General features: G+C 39.5%; 1 protein-coding gene across 5 annotated transcripts in view; it reads right to left on the reverse strand.

The window, feature by feature from the left end:
- Positions 1–16,605, reverse strand: part of GPCPD1 (glycerophosphocholine phosphodiesterase 1) — a 59,400-nt gene extending 42,795 nt beyond the window's left edge. For 3 of the 5 annotated variants that reach the window (XR_013961476.1, XR_013961477.1, XM_080685187.1), the window contains exons 1-4: positions 16,413–16,605; positions 10,138–10,214; positions 8,171–8,267; positions 2,951–3,035 (exon numbers count right to left, since the gene is read on the reverse strand). Coding sequence is in view for 2 of the 5 variants with exons in the window: in XM_080685187.1 (XP_080541313.1) it covers positions 2,951–3,035; positions 8,171–8,267; positions 10,138–10,186 (231 nt within the window). In the remaining 3 variants the exon portion in view is untranslated. The remainder of the gene's footprint in view (positions 1–2,950; positions 3,036–8,170; positions 8,268–10,137; positions 10,215–16,412) is intronic. The other 2 variants (XM_080685189.1, XM_080685188.1) reach the window with 2 other exon arrangements.
- Between the last annotated feature and the right edge of the window lie 2,713 nt (positions 16,606–19,318).

Genomic DNA, 19,318 nt, shown 5'->3' on the forward strand with positions numbered 1-19,318 from the left:
GGCAACTGATCAATGATTCTCTCTCATTATTGATATTTCTCTCTCCCTCTCCTTTCCTCTCTGAAATCAATTAAAAAATATTTTTTAAAAAATAAATAAAAATATATTTAATGATAAAAAAAGAAACCATTGTAAAAAGAAACCAAAATAACCCTGGGCTATTCTAAATGAAAATCAAGAGAAATTAAGAATAAAATAAAAATTTATAATGAATCTAATTATAAGTGAATGTTAACACCTATAAAAATTAGAAATAGCCCTAACGGGTTTGGCTCAGTGGATAGAGCGTTGGTCTGCGGACTGGGGGGTCCCGAGTTCGATTCTGGTCAAGGGCATGTACCTTGGTTGCGGGCACATCCCCAGTGGGAGGTGTGCGGGAGGCGGCTGATTGATGTTTCTCTCTCATCAGTGTTTCTAACTCTCTATCCTTCTCCCTTCCTCTCTGTAAAAAAATCAATAAAATATATTTTTAAAAAATTAGAAACAGTATGTTACTGCAAAATAAAGGGCTACATACTCTGAGATGAAGGAAATAGTTCAAAGACAATATAATTAAAAATTGGCTAACGTTTCTGTATGAGGTAACTATGCTAATTCTAGCCACACATAAGAAGGGGTGGACATGGATTAAAAAAATGTTTAAATTGCATGTTAACTCAAAAATTACTTTGGTGAGGATGTGAAATTAATGGACTATGCAGGCTCACACCAATGTTCTCATTCCAGGAATATCTACTACCTTTGTTTTCTATGTTTATATAACTTAATATTTTGATTTGTCACCTATAAAATGATCTTAAAATTCAACATATTAACACTTTATTCTAATTCTACAAAGTATAAGAGAACATGTAGCTATGAAAAATTAAAGAGAAAAAGGATTGCAAGACTCAACTTCTAAACTAAAAGGAATATGCCAGAAGGAGCAAAATATAAGAGAATATGAATGGTGAAATTTCACATTATTTACAATAAAATAGTAGCAATGGAAGGGACCTAAGAAATTTATAGTTCAAACCCTTCATTTAAAAGATGAGGAAGCTAGAGTCTAAAGGTCAAGTGACAAGATCACAAGATTTTTAGCTTAGGCTCTACAACTGCTTTAGACCACCTTCTAAAACTTTGACCAGTAAAATTAATCTTATTACCCATTTCAGCTTTTTAATGCTTTCAGAATTACTTTGCTTTCCTATTATTCTTTTTATTTATAATATATATATTCCAATAATTTACATCATTGCATGATTTTAAGATTCCTTGCACATTAGTTTTATCATTTGACAATGCACAATTGAGACAGTTTCATAATTACTTTTATTAAAAAGTAAGTTTCACTTAAAAAGCGCCACCAACTTACAAAAAAAGTGTCCCTTTAAGTTTGCATGTGGGGGAAAAAACCCTCTAGCCATATGCATGGGATTTTATGTAGGTATTTACTCTATTCCATGAAAAACATACTTACCATGGCAGCCCCTGCATCACACGGTACATGTGTACACGATACAGAGCACCTACTTAAAGAAACACACTCACCAACACATACTGTAAACTTTTGCAAGTATTACAAGGGGAAAAACTTGTTTCTTACTGTAAGCAGACTTCTTGCCAATTTTTTCAAAGGCATTTTGGACTGATTTGCTGCTTTTGTTTACATTTTCAATGAAAAGGAGAAATCCTGTAGATTGGCTTAATTTAACCTGTGTTGACAATAGTCTTACTTTAGGAAACTATGCCCAAAAGATTCATTATGATTTTTCCTGTCCAAATGCCCCTTTAAGTAAAATTTAGTTGATTTCACATGTTACAAATTTCACATACCAGGATCCACAAATAAGCTTTCAATGAGTGCTGTGGATCTGTGTCTATGCATAACTGTTCAATATGTACTGAAGAACTATGCCATGATGCATAATCCCATACTAAGAAATGTTCTTAAGTCATAAAGTGAGACTATTGTCAAGATAAGCCAACAAAATGATTAACCATAATGTAATTTAAGTTTAATTACTGAGTATTTACAATATATTCTCAGAATAAACGTAATAGGTGCAAAAGACAGCTGAAGTGGGTTTGTCAGTTTTCTTTTTTTTTATAATGGTGGCTAAGAGAATGAGGTAACAGTGGCTGCTTGCATTTTTCATATGTAACAAGTATTCAATGACCCTAAAGGGAAAGAAATTTTCTTAAAAGTTCTAATCCATGTTTTGTGTCCTAGGCTCCTGCCTAAGCCCTTGTTCACATGCAGCCCAAGTGTGCTCAAAGGTAAAACTCTGAAGGAAAAGAATCCTTTCAGCAAATAACTATCTTTTAAAAAGAGGAAAAGAATCAACTTTTTTTTCTAAATACAAAAACACTCCCAAAATAATAAATCATTTTGAGCAAGCAGATTTAGATTCAATATACTCCAAAGGCATTCAGGAAAGATCCTGGTCTGTCAATACCATTGTTGAAAAAAATCTAAGAGAAATTACTTCAGTTTTTAAAGAAGTTAAACAATGCAGCCACTAAGAGACAGCTGCTGTGAAATAATTTTTAAAAAATAATTATTCACTAAAAGCTGGCTATATACTCCTCTAAATGTACTTATACCACTTCACGATTGAAAAACAAAACAAAAAGAAAAACCTTGTAACTGGTGATTAGTTTACAAAAGTTACAGAAAGTGCATACCTACCTATCAAGAATATTTATTTATCATTAAAACCTGTATCATGATAACAATACTGCAACATACTTACTATTAGCCTTTTAAAAATTCCATTACAGACATCGGCTGTCTCTGAAGTGGCTACTTCCTTGCTTTTTGTACTAAAATGTTATTAATCTAGAGTTCTATTTTCTTTATTTGATCAATACAAACTCTTTTTACTTTTAATGTTTCCAAACTTAAATTAGTTGCTTTTGAAAGAAGTCTGCTAAAGAAACTGGAAACTAGGTGAAGAAAACATACCTTTGGTTCTAAAAAGCACCCTTTGAAGTAGCGATACTGAACTGATTCTCCTCTACTGAGTACAATGGTTGCTTTCCAAAACATGCTGTGAAGAAAAAAAAATTAAAACAGCAGCATCAATACCAAACTAAAATGCATAAAGATTTCATAATTCATAAAATCCCGCAAATAAGGTCTGTGACCCAAAGCACTTATTTATTCCTGCACAAAATTTACTCCAGGCCTAATCTGTACCAACCACTGGAAACACTTTAATGAATGAGGCAGAAAGAGCCCCATCTTCAAGAAGATTGTTTTCTTGTGTGGGTAAACAGCAAACAACATACACTGTAAGGGCTATTTGAACTTTCTGACGTGACAGGAAGTGCTGGAGGAGGCTTTTGGATGGGAGGTCTCAATGAGGAAGAACTGTGTTAGCTGAGACCTAAATGATGGGAAGAAACCAGCCATACAAAGAGCCAGGAGAAGTATTCTAAACAGAAAAAGCAAGTAGTGCAGAGGTGGAAACCAGAGTCAGGCTTTCCTAGCTAGAGATGTTACATGGCTGCTAAGAGGCTTTGGGGCCAAGGCCAGCAACTCATGTTCCCAATTGTCCCTTGTTCTAACTGTCCTGCCCAGCCTCTGGCTATTCTCCTAGCCAAGCAATCAGTATCTGTATCTTACTTGTTTCAACCCAATGTCCTCCTCTGAACTATGCTACTCTAAATTCACTACAATTCATGATTAGGAGTGGTTTTTAGCTTCAAACCACAGACCAGCGGTATCCAAAGTGTGGCTCCAAGGATGGTCAGTATCACCTAGGAGCTTGTTAGAAATGCAAATTCTCAGGCCACACCTAGACCTATTAAATTAGGAACTCTGGGAGGGGGGCCCAACAATCTATAATTTAACTGGTAACTCTGATGACAAACACTTATGTTTGAGAGCCACTGTCATGGACCATTACCCAAACATTAATTCCACCTGAACAGTTCAGTGAATAAACGGCAGCTCCAAATGTTCTTCCGTGACACCAGATGGCTAGCACTGCTCCCCTCCTGGCTCTTCCAAGACAGGCTGTAGGCATTATCCTCACTCTGCCTCAATTGTAGTTCCTAAGAAATACCCACAGCCAGCTGTCACCCACAGTCTTAGCTTCAGCTATCAGAATAATATGGTAGTTAAAAAATACATATACCCTGACTTTTTCCTGGGAGACTCTGCTTTCATAGGTCTGGAGTAGAGCCTGATCATATGGAACTTGATAAAATCTCATAGGGCACTGGATATATTACTGGTTGAGAATCACTGCTCTAAAGCAAGGATAGCAAATTACTTTTCCCTGATAGGCTCAGAATCATTTTCAACACAGGACTCCAAGCAAACTCTACCAACTATAAGGTGAAGTTTATTTCCCATCTCTGCTACCAAAAAAAAAAAGGGGGGGAGAGGGGGTGGCGGCAAATTTCCAGTACTATTTCATCCATAAAACAGTAAGCTAGAGTGTATAAAACTAGCCCCAGATGTGCACACTAGAATTGGTGGGAAGCTTTGAAAAATATACTGGGGCCCCTCTCTAATGCATTATTTCTCAATATCCAGGAATAAGGTCTAGGGATGGAGATTATATATATATATATATATATATATATATATATATATATATACACACACACACATATATATATATATGTATATATATGTGTGTATATATATATATATACACATATTATATATATTTTTAAAGAATAGTTTATTGATTTTGAGAGAGAGAGGAAGAAAAATGGAGAGAGAGAGACACTAATGTGAGAGTAAAACATCGATTGGCTACCTCCTGCATGCCCCCTACCAGGGAGAGAGCCCAAGACCCAGACATGTGCGCTAAGCAGGAATCAATCTGGCAACCTTTTGGTGCACGGGACGATAGCCAACCAACTGAGCCACACTGGCCAGGATAAGGCAGGTGTATTTTTTAAAAGCCCTCAGAAGTTATTTTAATGTGTATCTCTGGTTAACAACCACTAAATAAAGAAAAGAGATGGAAAGCAAAGCAATTAAGTCTTTTTCACTCTAGTTCTCCAAGCAAATGTAGCAAAGTTAAAAATGAACTAGCACTGCTCAGTGAGGGCAAGAATGAATATAACATGATGAAATTAAAAATAAACCAGGCAAGAGGGGCAGTGAGAAGGTTTAGTGCACCTGTCTGATTTTGAATTGCCCTCAAATCCTTCCCAAAATCTACAAGGAGAGCAAGTAAAATCAAAGTGACTCACATTTTCTGCATTGTTAGGAAACAATACCAAGACCTTCAAATTAACTGTAAGTAGGAAAAAAAACCAACAGAGCTCTTGTCACCACAAGCCTGTAGGTATGAAGAGGCTTAAGAGACTCTGTGAAAAGGGGTACAGAACACTTAGATGCGAAGGCCACCTATGCTGTATTATCTTCTTGTAAAGCTCTGTTTATCTGCCATATATGAATCAATATATTTCAGTGTATGCCAACAACGTGAAAAATGGCTGGTCTCATAAGTTGTTACCTCACTTTATTCACATCACTTTGATGAGGCCGGATGAAATGGACTTAAGATAGGTGACGGGGAAGCTCAAAAGTTCAGAGCAGAGGGGTATTTTAGGAACAGTTCAGAAAAATACAGGTTTCACTTCATAGAACTGGCTGATCCAAAAAATCAAGGAAAAAATAGCCACTTGAAAGGACTCAACATCCCATTCCTCTGTGATTCCAGTATCATTTCTCAATGGAACTTTACTTGTGGGTAAGAAAATGTGTATGTACCCCTATTACTAGGCTCAGAATTAGAATGACAAATAGCGACAAGGTGTTCTAAATATTTTTTATGTTTTTCTTTTCCTTAGCTTACATTAGGGTATTGTTTTATTTTCCTTTGCTTTGCCATCAGTGCTTCTCAAGCCATCTGCTTCAAAGGCCCAGTTTTTGTTTGCTTGTTTGTTTTACCCAACCTGTCCTGCAACAGTACCCATTCAACAAGGTGTGTCCATGGTGACATTTATGGATGTCCTAGCACAGTGGTCGGCAAACTGCGGCTCGCGAGCCGCAGTTTGCCGCTCTGTTGACTAATGAGTTTGCCGACCACTGCCCTAGCATATCAAATTGCTATAAACATTTCCAAATGCTTGCTCTCAATGTGTATATTTCTCACATCATGCACTGATTTAAAAAAAAAAAAAAAAAAGGTTTTTGTCTAGCACTGCTCCACAGGCCCCATTTGCTCCATAGGAAAACAGAATTTGAGCTTCATAATCACCAAATTTGATATTTCTCCCTAGGGGTATTGCATGTATTTATATACTACTAAACGCCCAGTGCACGAAATTCGTGCACAGGGAGAGGGGGGTGTCCCTCAGCCCAGCCTGCACCCTCTCCAATCTGGGACCCCTCAAGGGATGTCCGACTGCCCGTTTAGTTGGACAGTCGGACATCCCTCTCACAATCCAGGACTGCTGGCTCCCCACTGCTTGCCTGCCTGCCTTCCTGATTGCCCCTAACCGCTTCTGCTTGCCAGCCTGATCACCCCCTAACCACTCTCCTGCCAGCCTGATTGATGTCTAACTGCTCCCCTGCCAGCCTGTTTGCCCCCAACTTCCCTCCTCAGCTGGCCTGGTCACCTCTAACTGCCCTCCCCTGCAGGCTTGATTGCCCCCAACTGCCCTCCCTTGCAGGCCTGGTCCCTCCCAACTGCCCTCCCCTGCTAGCCATCTTGTTGCAGCCATCTTGTGTTCATATGGGGGCAGGATCTTTAACCACATGGGGGCAGCCATCTTGTGTGTTGGAGTGATGGTCAATCTGCATATTACTCTTTTATTAGATAGGATAGAGGCCTGGTGCATGGGTGGGGGCCAGCTGGTTTGCCCTGAAGGGTGTCCCGGATCAGGGTGGGGGTTCCCTTGTGGCATGGGGCAGCCTGGGCAAGGGGCCTGTGGTAGTTTGCAGGCTGGCCACGCCCCCCAGCAACCCAAGCGGAGGCCCTGGTATCTGGGATTTATTTATCTTCTACAATTGAAACTTTGTAGCCTGGAGCGGAGCCAAGCCTTCTGCTTGCTCCGTGGTGGCAGCCATTTCTGTTGGGGTTTATTTATCTTCTATAATTGAAACTTTGTAGCCTTAAGCAGAGGCCAAAGCAGCCCAGGGCTGCAGAAGCTTGGCTTCCTCCATTGCTGGGGGCAACCCTAGCCTCCTGCTCTCTCCAGCTCTGTGGCTGCCGCCATTTTTGTTGGGATTTATTTATCTTCTATAATTGAAACTTTGTAGCCTTAAGCGGAGGCCTGGGCCGGCCAGGGTGTGCGGAAAGCTTGGCTTCCTCCATCGCCAAGGAAACCCAAGCCTCGCTCCTGCTCTCTCCGTGGCCACAGCCATCTTGGTTGGTTTAATTTGCATACTCGCTCCTGATTGGCTTGTGGGCGTGGCTTGTGGGTGTAGCAGAGTGATGGTTAATTTGCATATTACTCTTTTATTAGATAGGATTTAGAGTCTCATCTCTCCTTACCACCACCCCACCCGCCAACACACACACATACACAACTCATAACATTTCCAAATATTCCCAAGTAGAGAAACACCACCTTTGTTGACATTCACTGATTCTATCCTAACCCCTTTACTGTGTAAATGAGGTAACTGAGGCCTAGAGATATTAGATGTGCCCAAGACCACAGTTAACTGAAGAACTGAAACCGACACACAGATCTACCTTTCCCAGCCCAATGCACCAATACACCCATGCTAAGTTTAGTGCTATATTTAATGTTCATAGTGAACTCATTTCATTACATTAGCTAAACTATCTAAACAAGTATGTGTTCCATTCTGTTACTTTTAGTTAATACTATACACATCTGAAAAAAAAGTTACTTTAAAGCAAAACTTAAATCTTTTATCAAGAATATGTACTGAAAAACCAAAAGATGTTGCCTAAAAATTAAAAAAGAAAAGAAATAGCAATAAAAGTCTATTATTTAGAAATGTGGTGGTATCAGAAAAACCAACCAAGAGTTGAAAATGGTTGAGAGGTAGAAATTGAGGAACATGAACTTTTTCCTCACAGCAAACTTTGTAAAGCTATTTCACTCTTTATCATCTATGTACATGTGATAACTTTGATAAAAATTAAAAGAAGAAAAACATACCAAGCCATCTTAAATGGCTCCCAACTTATAATCTGAATATTGCAATTATTCTGTAACCTGACATTTCGATGCTTACCTTTCACCTGTCTCGTTCTCTGGAAGGAGAGCCACAGCATTTTGAGGATTCCAGTTTCCCAAAGCATCACAGCTTCCACATATAGCAAAAACTTCTCCTAAAGAAACAGAACACCAGTTACAGTGGCATAAATAGAAAAGTTTCCACTTTTAGTTTTAAAGATCAGTCAGTTGTATTAGTTCGACCGGATGCAGAGTACCCTTTAGCAAAGATGGAGGACCCTCACTGGAAACGTGGGTTTAGATTCGGGTATCACACAAGCATCTGCGTTATTAACTTGACCCACCTTTACATACCCAAAGCCAGAGAAAAGAGGGATGTGGAGGAATGAACTTTCCTTCATTTGTTCAACTATTTATTGAGCCAATAAAAAGCACCAAGATGACTAAGTAATCAAACCATAGTTCCTGCACTCTAGGCAGCTTCCAATTTAAAGGGGCAATCGCTAAATGCATACAAGTATTCTAAAGAAATAATAATTTATATTTCCTGAAATTCAAATAGTAGCTATTAACAAGTTAAAGATCAAGAAAATTATCAATGGGACAGAAGCAATGTAACAACAATAAATATCCTAAAAAAAAAAAAAAAAAAAAAAAAAAGACATTGAAAAATCTAATACACCTTATAAAAATAATGACTTTCATCAGAACATTTCTCAGCAATAGACCAACCAACATATAGTTATCTATATTAGCTAAATTTCACTTTTTTAGCAAAAGTCTAAACCTTCTGCAAGGCGGATGTGGCTCAGTGGCTATGCATCGACCTATGAACCAGGAGGTCACAGTTTGATTCCCGGTCAGGGCACATGCCCAGATTTCGGGCTCCGTCCCCAGTAGGGGCATGCAGGAGGCAGCTGATCAATAATTCTCTCATCATTAATGTATCTATCTCTCTCCCTCTCCCTTTCTCTCTGAAATCCATAAAAAATATATATATATTTTAAAAAGTCTACCACCTTTATGGAGATAAACACACAGAAGTCTTTGACTTATATCAACACTTTCTGAATTAATGTAATTAAAATTCATAAAGAAAAATATAATGAACTGAACCCAAATGATAAAGGTCAAGACAAATTCCTCCACATTCTGAGAGTAGCTCCGTTTCTAGCTTTAGGCACTATTCTGGAAAAACTAGAATTACAGTTGGTTTAGCCACCTGCATGAGCATTTTGTAAGCTTGGGCTATAAAACTTAACTAAAATTATAGGTATGAGAGTCATTCAGGAGTTTTCAGAGTTCTAAATACATGTGTGTAAAGCACAAGGTGATTGAGTACAAAGATTACATGTCAAAATATTTGAAATACTTAAATCCTCTAAAGTAACCAGATTTCTTATAATAAATTTAGGTTATCATACCTTCCCTGATTTTTATTTTTTAAATAAACAGGGACCTTAATCTAGTTGGAAGTATGGGAGATTATAGTAAAGAGAGGTAAGTGGGGCACAATACAGATCTAGAGGAAATAATTTGAGAAAATCCCAATGGTTCTAGAGAAGAAATGCAACAGATTTGAGGAACTGGCTAGTATAGCCAGAGTATATTAAACAAAGATGTATATAACCCAGGTATGATACTGTTTTGACATGCTATCTTACATAAAAATTATTTCACACTGCTTAAGTAGACAGCAAAAAAATACAATGAAGCTAAAAATAAAAATTTATAAATTGGGAACAAAGTTATCTTAGCCAAGTATTTTTCCAATTTCTTGCACTGCAAAATTTCCCTTATTTTTATGCTATTTAAAAATTATAGCCCGATTATCTTTGTCATATGCAAAATTAAATAAAATCACACCTTTCTTGGAAAATATGAGGTTTTTTTGTTTGTTTTTCCCTGTTGTTTACTATGCTCCAAACACATTTCTGGTGTCAGACAAGCCATAAAGATATTTTCATCTAACAACAACTCCATATTTAAGATAAACCAGATAAGAAAAATGCTCATTTACAATACCTGGAAACAGAGTTCCTCTTATTTCAAAGGTAACCTGAGAAGGTGTCATTCTGATGGATTTATTTGAGGATGTAGGGCTAGGAAGAAAAAGATGTCATTTATAATATATGAAAATATTAGCTCTAGACAGCTATACAAAAACAAAAATGAATCTTAACTTGTGAGCAAAAGACTTCACAGACTTTATATAGAGACTGAATTACTTAGGAAATACCTAGCAAGTTTTAGGGACTGTAATGTTATAGACCTGTTCCATAGAAATATATGGACCATAAAAAATTGCAAAGCAAATATGACCTTTCCCCTCTCCACACCCCCCCCCCCATTTTGTTTTTTTTAAGGATGCAGATTCTCTTGTCACATACTTTCTCTTCTGATAAGCAGCTGTTCTAAACTCAACCTATCTTTCCTGGCCAGGCCCATGTTATGGTGGAAGGAAAAAACGATAGAGAAAAATAGAGGCTCAAGAGAGGATTTGTACCTTAACAGAGAGATTTTAACTTTAGTAACAAGAAAACAACCAAAAAACAAAATATCATCCACTGAAACAAACTAGTCATGTTCTGCAACAAGTCTGAGAATGTGCTTCTTAGTAACTAATGACAAACCAAACACCTTCCGCTACAAGTCACTCTTCAGATTTTCTCTTTATTATCCTTAGGACCATCAAGTCCAGTTCTGCAGACTTAAATTTAGAGTATCTACTTTGCAATTTATTACCAAACCCTATTTGATCATATATATGTATATATACGCATATATATATGCCTTTCTTTCTAAAGTTTGAACTTCATTCATAACCCTAATTCTCCTACCAGTATTTTGGCTTCTAAATCTCGAAATTCTTGGAATCACTTTGATTATTTGCAGAAATCTAAACCCCTAAGCCTTTGATGTCTTTAATCACTTATCCACATTTTTTTCTCTCTGAATTTTCACTTCTTTGCTATTTCCCCCAGCCAAATCAATCTGCTTACCATCCACTAATTTAAGTACTTGAGGGATGATAGGAAATAGGTTTCTTTTTAAATATATAATGTCAATCCTCAAGAAGGTTATAGAATTTAAATATAGAAAGAACATGCCTTGGCCGGGTGGCTCAGTTGGTTGGAGTGTTGTCCCATACACTACAAGATTGCAGGTTCGATTCCCAGTCAGGGCATATACCTAAGTCCTAAAGAACCTTTCATTGTCATTCATTCTTCTATTTTCCCTTTGTTTTCCCTTGGCTCCCTGTGAACACAAGCACTACTCTGCAATGGTCATTTAATAAATACTGCTACCATACTTCTAAGACAAGGCAGTGTGATACAGATCTATAGTAGTGATTCTTACTGGAGGCATTTTTTTTTTAATTTTTATGAAGTGAATATACAGCTTATTTTTTAATTTTTTAATTACAGCCAACATTCAGTATTATATTCATTTCAGGTGTACAGTCTAGTGGTTAGACATTAATATAACTTAAAAGTAATCCCTCTGATTGATAAGTCTAGTACAGGGGTGGGCAAACTTTTTGACTCGAGGGCCACAATGGGTTCTTAAACTGGACCGGAGGACCGGAACAAAAGCATGGATGGAGTGTTTGTGTGAACTAATATAAATTCAAAGTAAAGGAGCAGAGGGGAGAGCAACAGAACCCTCCGCTCTTTCGGCTCTGCGGGCCGGATAGAACAGCTGAACGGGCAGGATCACCATATATAGTTATCACAATTGACTACATTCCCTATGCTGTCCCTGTGACTGTTTGGTGACTATCAATTTGTACTTCTTAATCCCTTCACTTTTTTCATCACCCCCCAATTCCCCTCACACCTGGCAACTATCAGTCTGCTCTCACTTGGAGGCAATTTTGCCCTCCAAATGTCGAAAGACATTTATGGTTACCACAATCAATCCACGGAGATGTTCCTGGCATCTAGTGGGTAGAGGCCAGGAGAGCTGCTAAACACCATAGAATGCACACAGAACAGCTCTCCATACATAACTGTCCAACTCCAAATATCAACAGGGCTGAGACTGAGAAACCTGATCTCTAATTTGTATCCACAGGGGGCAGCTATGGGGATCAAGAGTGGAGGCTCACCCTGGCTACATGGCTTAAGTTTGTTGGAGCAATGTCCTAAAGCAGCAGGGTTGCAGGCTCAATCTCCAGTCAGGGTACATACAGGAATCAACGAATGAATGCTATATAAATAAGTGGAATAACAAATGCATCTCTCTCTTAAAAAAATCAATAAATAAATTTTCAAAAAAAAATTTTTAAAGAGTCCAGGCTCAGTGTTAGCTATAAACTATATATCATCCCATTTACATAAATCATAAAATGTAAATGTTGAATATATATAAACAGGACCATCAGTCAATGTGGTTTCATGTTATACTTGGATAAAGACTTCCCTATTGAGCAACTTGACTACTGAAAACCCAAGACTCTGCACTGGAGAAAAATCTGTCCTTGATCAAAATAGTTTCTAAAATATCTAATCTACTTTCTTTTTGTTGTTGTTGTTAATCTTTACCCGAGGATATTTCCAGTGAATTTTTTTTTTTTTTTTTTTTTTTAGAGACAGTGGGAGAGAGAAGGAAAGACAGAAACATCGATGTGAGAGAAACACATCAACTGGTTGTCTCCTGTGCACTCCCAGGGCCCTAATCTACTAGTACTTTCTAAGAGTAAACATGATCTATTTAAAGCACATACATCCAGTTCTAGCACTGCTGCAGAATATCCTCAATCTAAAAATACCTTGATTGTTAACCCCTCTAAATAACCTATTATTATCCAAAATCTTAATAGTTCTCTTTTGCCTAGCTGGTTTGGCTCAGTGGATAGAGAGTATCAGCCTGTGGACTGAAGGGCCCCTGGTTCAATTCGGGTCAAGAGCAAATGCTAGGGTTGTGGGCTCAATTCCCAGTAGGGGGCATGCAGGAGACAGCCAATCAATGGTTCTCTCATCATTGATGTTACTATCTCTCTCTCCCTCTCCTTTCCTCTCTGAAATCAAGAAAATATATTAAAAAACATATATATTAAAAAGTTCTCTTTTAACAGGACATCTGATATGAATCTGAGTAACACTGAGTACAAATATTTCCTTTTCTAATTAATAAAATGGCTTATTGAAGCATTGCAATCTTCCATTTAAATTTATATCAAAAAGAAACCTTAAGGCTAACAAAAAAGCTCAAATTTTATGTTATTGAATTAATTTTGAGACATAGCAAAAGCTCCATTATCCAGTAAAACTGCTGAATAAACAACCTCAATCTCAACCAATAACATACTTTCACCCAGTGTTTACTACCACAGTTCTTAACTAAGAGTCTTGTCCACATAATTATAGTACATAGTTATTCAAAATTGATCAACTAATAGGTGAATACTAGTTTAACCAATTTTAGGGATATCAGATGTAATTATCCCCATGCATTAAATTTAACAACTGATACAAAATTATCTCTAAATTTCTACTGCATTAAATGAGAAAATTATCTAAATTTAATTTAATAAAAGGGAAATCAATTGGTCATTAAAATTGAGTCTCCTATTCTTAAGGTTGTAAGAGTGACTATAGTAACTTGGCTGGACACAGCTGCAGTAAATGTACTATAAAAGCTATAAAAGCACAAAGATAACCCCATAAAACTTCCCCAAATGTCAACAAAGCATCATCTTCCACTTATATTGCCAAAAGTTTAATTTCTACCCCATCTCCCCCAATTTAAGACCATACCAATAAAAGCCGGGAGAGCTGCTGCTACAGCAGTTTACTTGATCGTGGACAGAAGCCAAAATTCTGGTGCAGGATTGAAGCACCCAAGCACCAGCTATCACGAAAACAGTGGTGACCAAGTAAAATACTGTTCTGTGGTGAAAACACAAAATTTACACACCCAATAACACTTCCTCTTCATCAAAAACAAAACAAAAAGAAACAAAAAACCTTGGACAGGGGGAGGTCTTCCAAATATACATAAAATAAGATGAAAAATGCTATACATGAGCTGACTGTGTATGTAATTTTATACAACTCATTTAATCAACTCACCTATCACTGTTTTATAGACTGTGCTTCCTGACAAGGTTTTTGGTTTTTAAATATAACCTCCATTTCGTGCTTTTAGATAAATATTAAACAGCATTCTTACCTGAGATTTTGAGTAGCATTTAACACTATTTTAATATTTTTAAAGATTCAAGCAACTAGCAAAATATGAATTGCAACTTACATTTTAAAATATTTCTGAGTTTACACTACCTAGCAAAATAAATGTTACTCTCTTCTTTTAGTCAAAGAAACTATTCGAATATGTGACCTTACTAGTTTACCAGCTTAGGGGACAAAAAGGAGATTTAGGCAAACCAAGGTATAAGAACATTTTAACTTAGAGCTAAATTAAAGACATATTTTTAGCTAAAACATGTTTCTCTGGCCAAAAAGAACATCTCTCACTGTTTTTCCTTTCCCCCAACTTTTTTTTTTTTTCAAAGAAAAAGCTGTTTCCGATTCTCTTTGCTCTTTCCTAGACACCAACAGCTTTGAGTATCATAAGTGGCTGTCAGAAAGGACTATATGAAATGCCTACATTTTCCTGAGTTAATTTCTATTCATTCGGTGGAGGACCATTATGATCCCACTACTCTGACCACAGTATACTTTGAGCCAATATTTTAGTAAAATGTATGCAGACATGAAGAGATTTTTATTAAGAAAGGATTTCTGGATTTCATTAAGCCAAGTTAATTCCTTAATCACTTTCTAAACAACGCAGTAAAGTCTTTCCAAACGTTTTCCTTTTTATATATATTTCATATATTTTTCCTGGTTAAGTTATAAACAAAGATTTGATTCATCAATCTACTTTTTGTACATAAAATTTTACTCACTTTGCCACTGTGAGATTTATTTTGTGGTCATTATTTCTTTGAGTCCAACTTTTCTAAGTCTTATTTTGTCTAGAATACTGGTTCGCACTAGTTCTTTTTTAAATTAATTTTTAAAAAAATTTTTAGAGAGAGAAAGAATCAAACATCAATTTGTTGTCCCACTTATGCCTTTATTGGTTGCTTCTTGAATGTGTCCTGACTGGGGATCACGTGTAACCAATTGAGCTACCCGGCCAGGGCTCTCCAAATCAAAAACAGATAGGACCTTGTGCAGTTTTACCTGTTTATACTGCGTTATTTGCAGCCAGCACATTAGGACTTGGAAAAAATACTGATAACTTGTATTTACTTTTTAGCTAAGTCACAACTGTCAGAAATGTAGCAAGATGGAGAAAGATGAAGGGGAGGAGTAGAGGGTAGGAGCTGGGGAGAAAAATGGGGACGGTGAAAGACGAGTATAAAGAAAACATCATAAAAAAAAAGGAAGAAAAAAACCCCCACATCATCTGGTCCAAATATCCTGCCTGATGCCATCAGTTCCCCTATGTTGGTGCTACATCAGACTCAACAGCTGCCTCAAGGTGAAAGAATTCTCTACAAATCATGACTGAATTCATGGCAGACTTCCTTTGTAACAGGGCAGTGGGGTAGCAGGAGGGGCTGACAAAGCCCCGAATGGATGAGATTCTCCCAGATCTCATCAAGGCAAACTAAAGAGCTTTGGAGAAAGTAGAGCTCTGGCGAGAAAGAGCTGCTGTCTTAAAATTGTATCGAGGGCACTGCAGTCTATCTATTCCTGGAACCTTTTCCTAGGAGAGTAAGGCACTTTGGTTTCTTGGAATAACTGGAGTATCCAAGCATGGCCTAGACCTCGTGGTTAGGCAATTTCAGAAAATATGCGGTTGTCAAAACACCACGACTTAGGGATCGATGAAGAGAGTGGTGGTGGGCAGGGACCCGCTGCGGGTGAGGGTACTTCAGCTGCATTTTTGTGTCTTCGTTCCTTAACTTGGTCCTTCGTATACTCCCAGGGGTCCTATGCTCTTTGCATTCTGGTTTATCGAAAATACTTCACAGTTTTTTCCAGAGAGGAACTAAGCGCTAGACAGACAGCCCAGCGGAAACGTGGCAGCAAACAATAAAAGTCGAATAAAGATGCTACCCACCGACTTACCGAAGGGAACGTCCAGGCCGGTGTTTCCCCGGCAGGCAGTGGCCGGCCCGGGCTAAGGGACACAGCCCACCCCTCGACCCCGCCGTCGGTCCCGGCGCCCCCCGCCCCGCCGTGTCCCCGGGCCGGGCCGCCCTGACAGCTCGGCTGCCACGTGAGTGGTCGCCCAGGCCCCCGCACCGAGCTCCCGGCCCACCCGGCTTCCCGTCTCACCTGCCGGGTCCGCGTCCGGGGGTCCCCGCCGCCGCTGCCGCCGCGCCCGAGAGCGAGTGCCGCGGGCCGAGCTGCCGGGCTCCGGGCGTCCGCGCCTCGCCAGCGCTCCCCAAGGTGGCCCGCGGCGTCGCCCGGCTGCAGAAAGCGGCTGCGCTCAAACCGGTTTCAGCTGCTCCAGACCAAACCGCCAGGCCACCCCGCGGGGCGGAGCCGGACGGACGGCAGGGCGGGGCCTTGCGTCACGCCCGGCGCCCTCCCGGCCAATCGGCGACCGCGCGGGGTGGGGCGGGCTTTGGGTTCCTGGAAAGGAGTGGCGTCAGCGGCAGGGGTCGCCGGGCATCCCCTGGGCTTCCGCGGTCTGTGTTTTCTGCCGACCCGGAGCCGCAAAGCGCAGCGAGACAGAGGAGACCTAGCTCTTGATTATAGACGGGTTCCTTGGTCCCAGAGCCTATTTAAGATCACCAAGTGTGGAGACTGGAGATGTACGTCTGAACTGCATTTTTTTCCCCATTCGAAGGTGAAGAAAATTAGCAGGCCAGATGTTTTCTGGAAATTTTCTCTTGCAAAACAAGCACATTTGGACCACATTTTAAAGTTGAAAGCGAGAATTAGGTGACTTAAGGCGGTTGAGAATTTATATCTTTGGCAAAGCAAAGTATGGTGTAAAGCCAGCGGCATCACTTAGGAGCAGTCAAAACTGTAGCCTCAGGACCATCACAGACCTGCCCAATCAAATCTGCATAACAAGATCCCCAGGTTATTTTATGCAAATTAAACTTTAAAGGGACTTTTCTGAAAGCTAGAAAGATCCTCTGCCAAAGATGTAGTCGTTTACTTATTTAAAAAAAAATCAGCCCCACCAAAACACAACAAAACAAACCAAAAAAAAAAGGAGTTTTTTTCTCTTCTTTTATGGTCTCAGGACAATTGAACATTTGCTAACTTAAACTGTTACCTTTCCAGCATCAAATTTAATCTCTGGCTAACCATTAACATAAAAGCTATGTTAACGGATTCCTTAAATCAGTGAAATACTGAAAATTAAAAAGAACCACTTTTGTAGGGAATATTGAAGGACGCATAAGAGAGATAGCTTGAGTTGTAAATTGGTTGGAATGAGCCTACTGAGGTGTTCGGTTTAGATGAGCTTTAGCTTTAGACAGCTTCTAGTTCATGACCACATTTGATATCTGAGCTTGAATTAAATCCGTGGACATTTCTGACGATGTCATCCATTCTGTTAATAAATAATTATTAAGTGCTGTCTTTGCTATAGGCATATGATGCAATGGTTTGTGTGTGTGTGTGTGTGTGTGTGTGTGTTTAATACGGTATATAATACACTAGAGGCCCGGTGCACAAAATTCGTGCATGGGGGGGGGGGGTGTCCCTCAGCCCAGCCTGCACTCTCTCCAAACTGGGCTCCCTCTCACAATCCAGGACTGCTGGCTCCCAACTGCTCGCCTGCCTGCCTGCCTGATTGCCCCTAACCGCTTCGGCCTGCCAGCCTGATCACCCCCTAACCACTCCCCTACCAGCCTTATCGAGACTAACTGCTCCCATGCCGGCCCAGTTGCCCCTAACTGCCCTCCCCTGCTGGCCTGGTCACCCCTAACTGTCCTCCCATGCAGGCCTGATCGCCCACAACTGCCCTCCCCTGCTGGCCATCTTGTGGCTGCCATCTTGTGTCCACATGGGGGCGGCCATCTTGTGTGTTAGAGTGATGGTCAATTTGCATATTACCTCTTTATTATATAGGATTTTTATTGATTTCAGAGAGGAAGGGGAGAGGGAGAGAGATAGAAACATCAATGATGAGGGGGAATCATTGATCGGCTGACTCCTGCACACCCTCTAATGGGGATGGAGCTTGCAACCCAGGCATGTGCCCTTGACTGGAATTGAACCCAGGACCCTTCAGTCTATAGGCTGACATTCTATCCGCTGAGCCAAACTGGCTAGGGCTTGTGTGTTGTTGTTTTTTTATTAAATCTTTATTGTTCAGATTATTACAGTTGTTCCTCTTTTTTCCCCCCATAGCCCCCCTCCACCTTGTTCCCACCCCACCCCCTGCCCTTACCACCCCCCCCCTGCACTGTCCTCATCCATAGGTGAACGATTTTTGTCCAGTCTCTTCCTGCATCCCCCACACCCTGTTCCCCCCGAGGATTGTCCATCCACTCCCTTTCTATGCTCCTGATTCTATTATATTCACCACATTATTCTGTTCATCAGATTTTTTTATTCACTTGATTTTTAGATTCACTTGTTGATAGATATGTATTGGTTGTTCATAATTTTTATCTTTACCTTTTTCTTCTTCTTCCTCTTCTTAAAGAATACCCTTCAGCATTTCATGTAATCCTGGTTTGGTGGTGATGAACTCCTTTAGCTTTTTCTTATCTGTGAAGCTCTTTATCTGCCCTTCAATTCTGAATGATAGCTTTGCTGGGTAGAGTAATCTTGGTTGTAGGTTCTTGCTATTCATCACTTTGAATATTTCTTGCCACTCACGTCTGGCCTGCATAGTTTCTGTTGAGAAATCAGCTGACAATCATATGGGTGCTCCCTTGTAGGTAACTAACTGTTTTTCTCTTCCTGCTTTTAATATTCTCTCTTTGTCTTTTGCCCTTGGCATTTTAATTATGATGTGTCTTGGTGTGGTCCTCTTTGGATTCCTTTTGTTTGGGGTTCTGTGCGCTTCCTGGATTTGTAAGTCTATTTCTTTCACCAGGTGGGGGAAGTTTTCTGTCATTATTTCTTCCAATAGGTTTTCAGTATCTTGCCCTCTCTCTTCTTCTGGAACCCCCATAATTCAGATGTTGGTACACTTGAAGTTGTCCCAGAGGCTCCTTACACTATCTTCATATTTTTGGATTCTTTTTTCTTTTTGCTTTTCCGGTTGG

Source organism: Plecotus auritus (assembly GCF_963455305.1).
Source record: "Plecotus auritus genome assembly, chromosome: 8".
NCBI classification, from domain to species: domain Eukaryota; kingdom Metazoa; phylum Chordata; class Mammalia; order Chiroptera; family Vespertilionidae; genus Plecotus; species Plecotus auritus.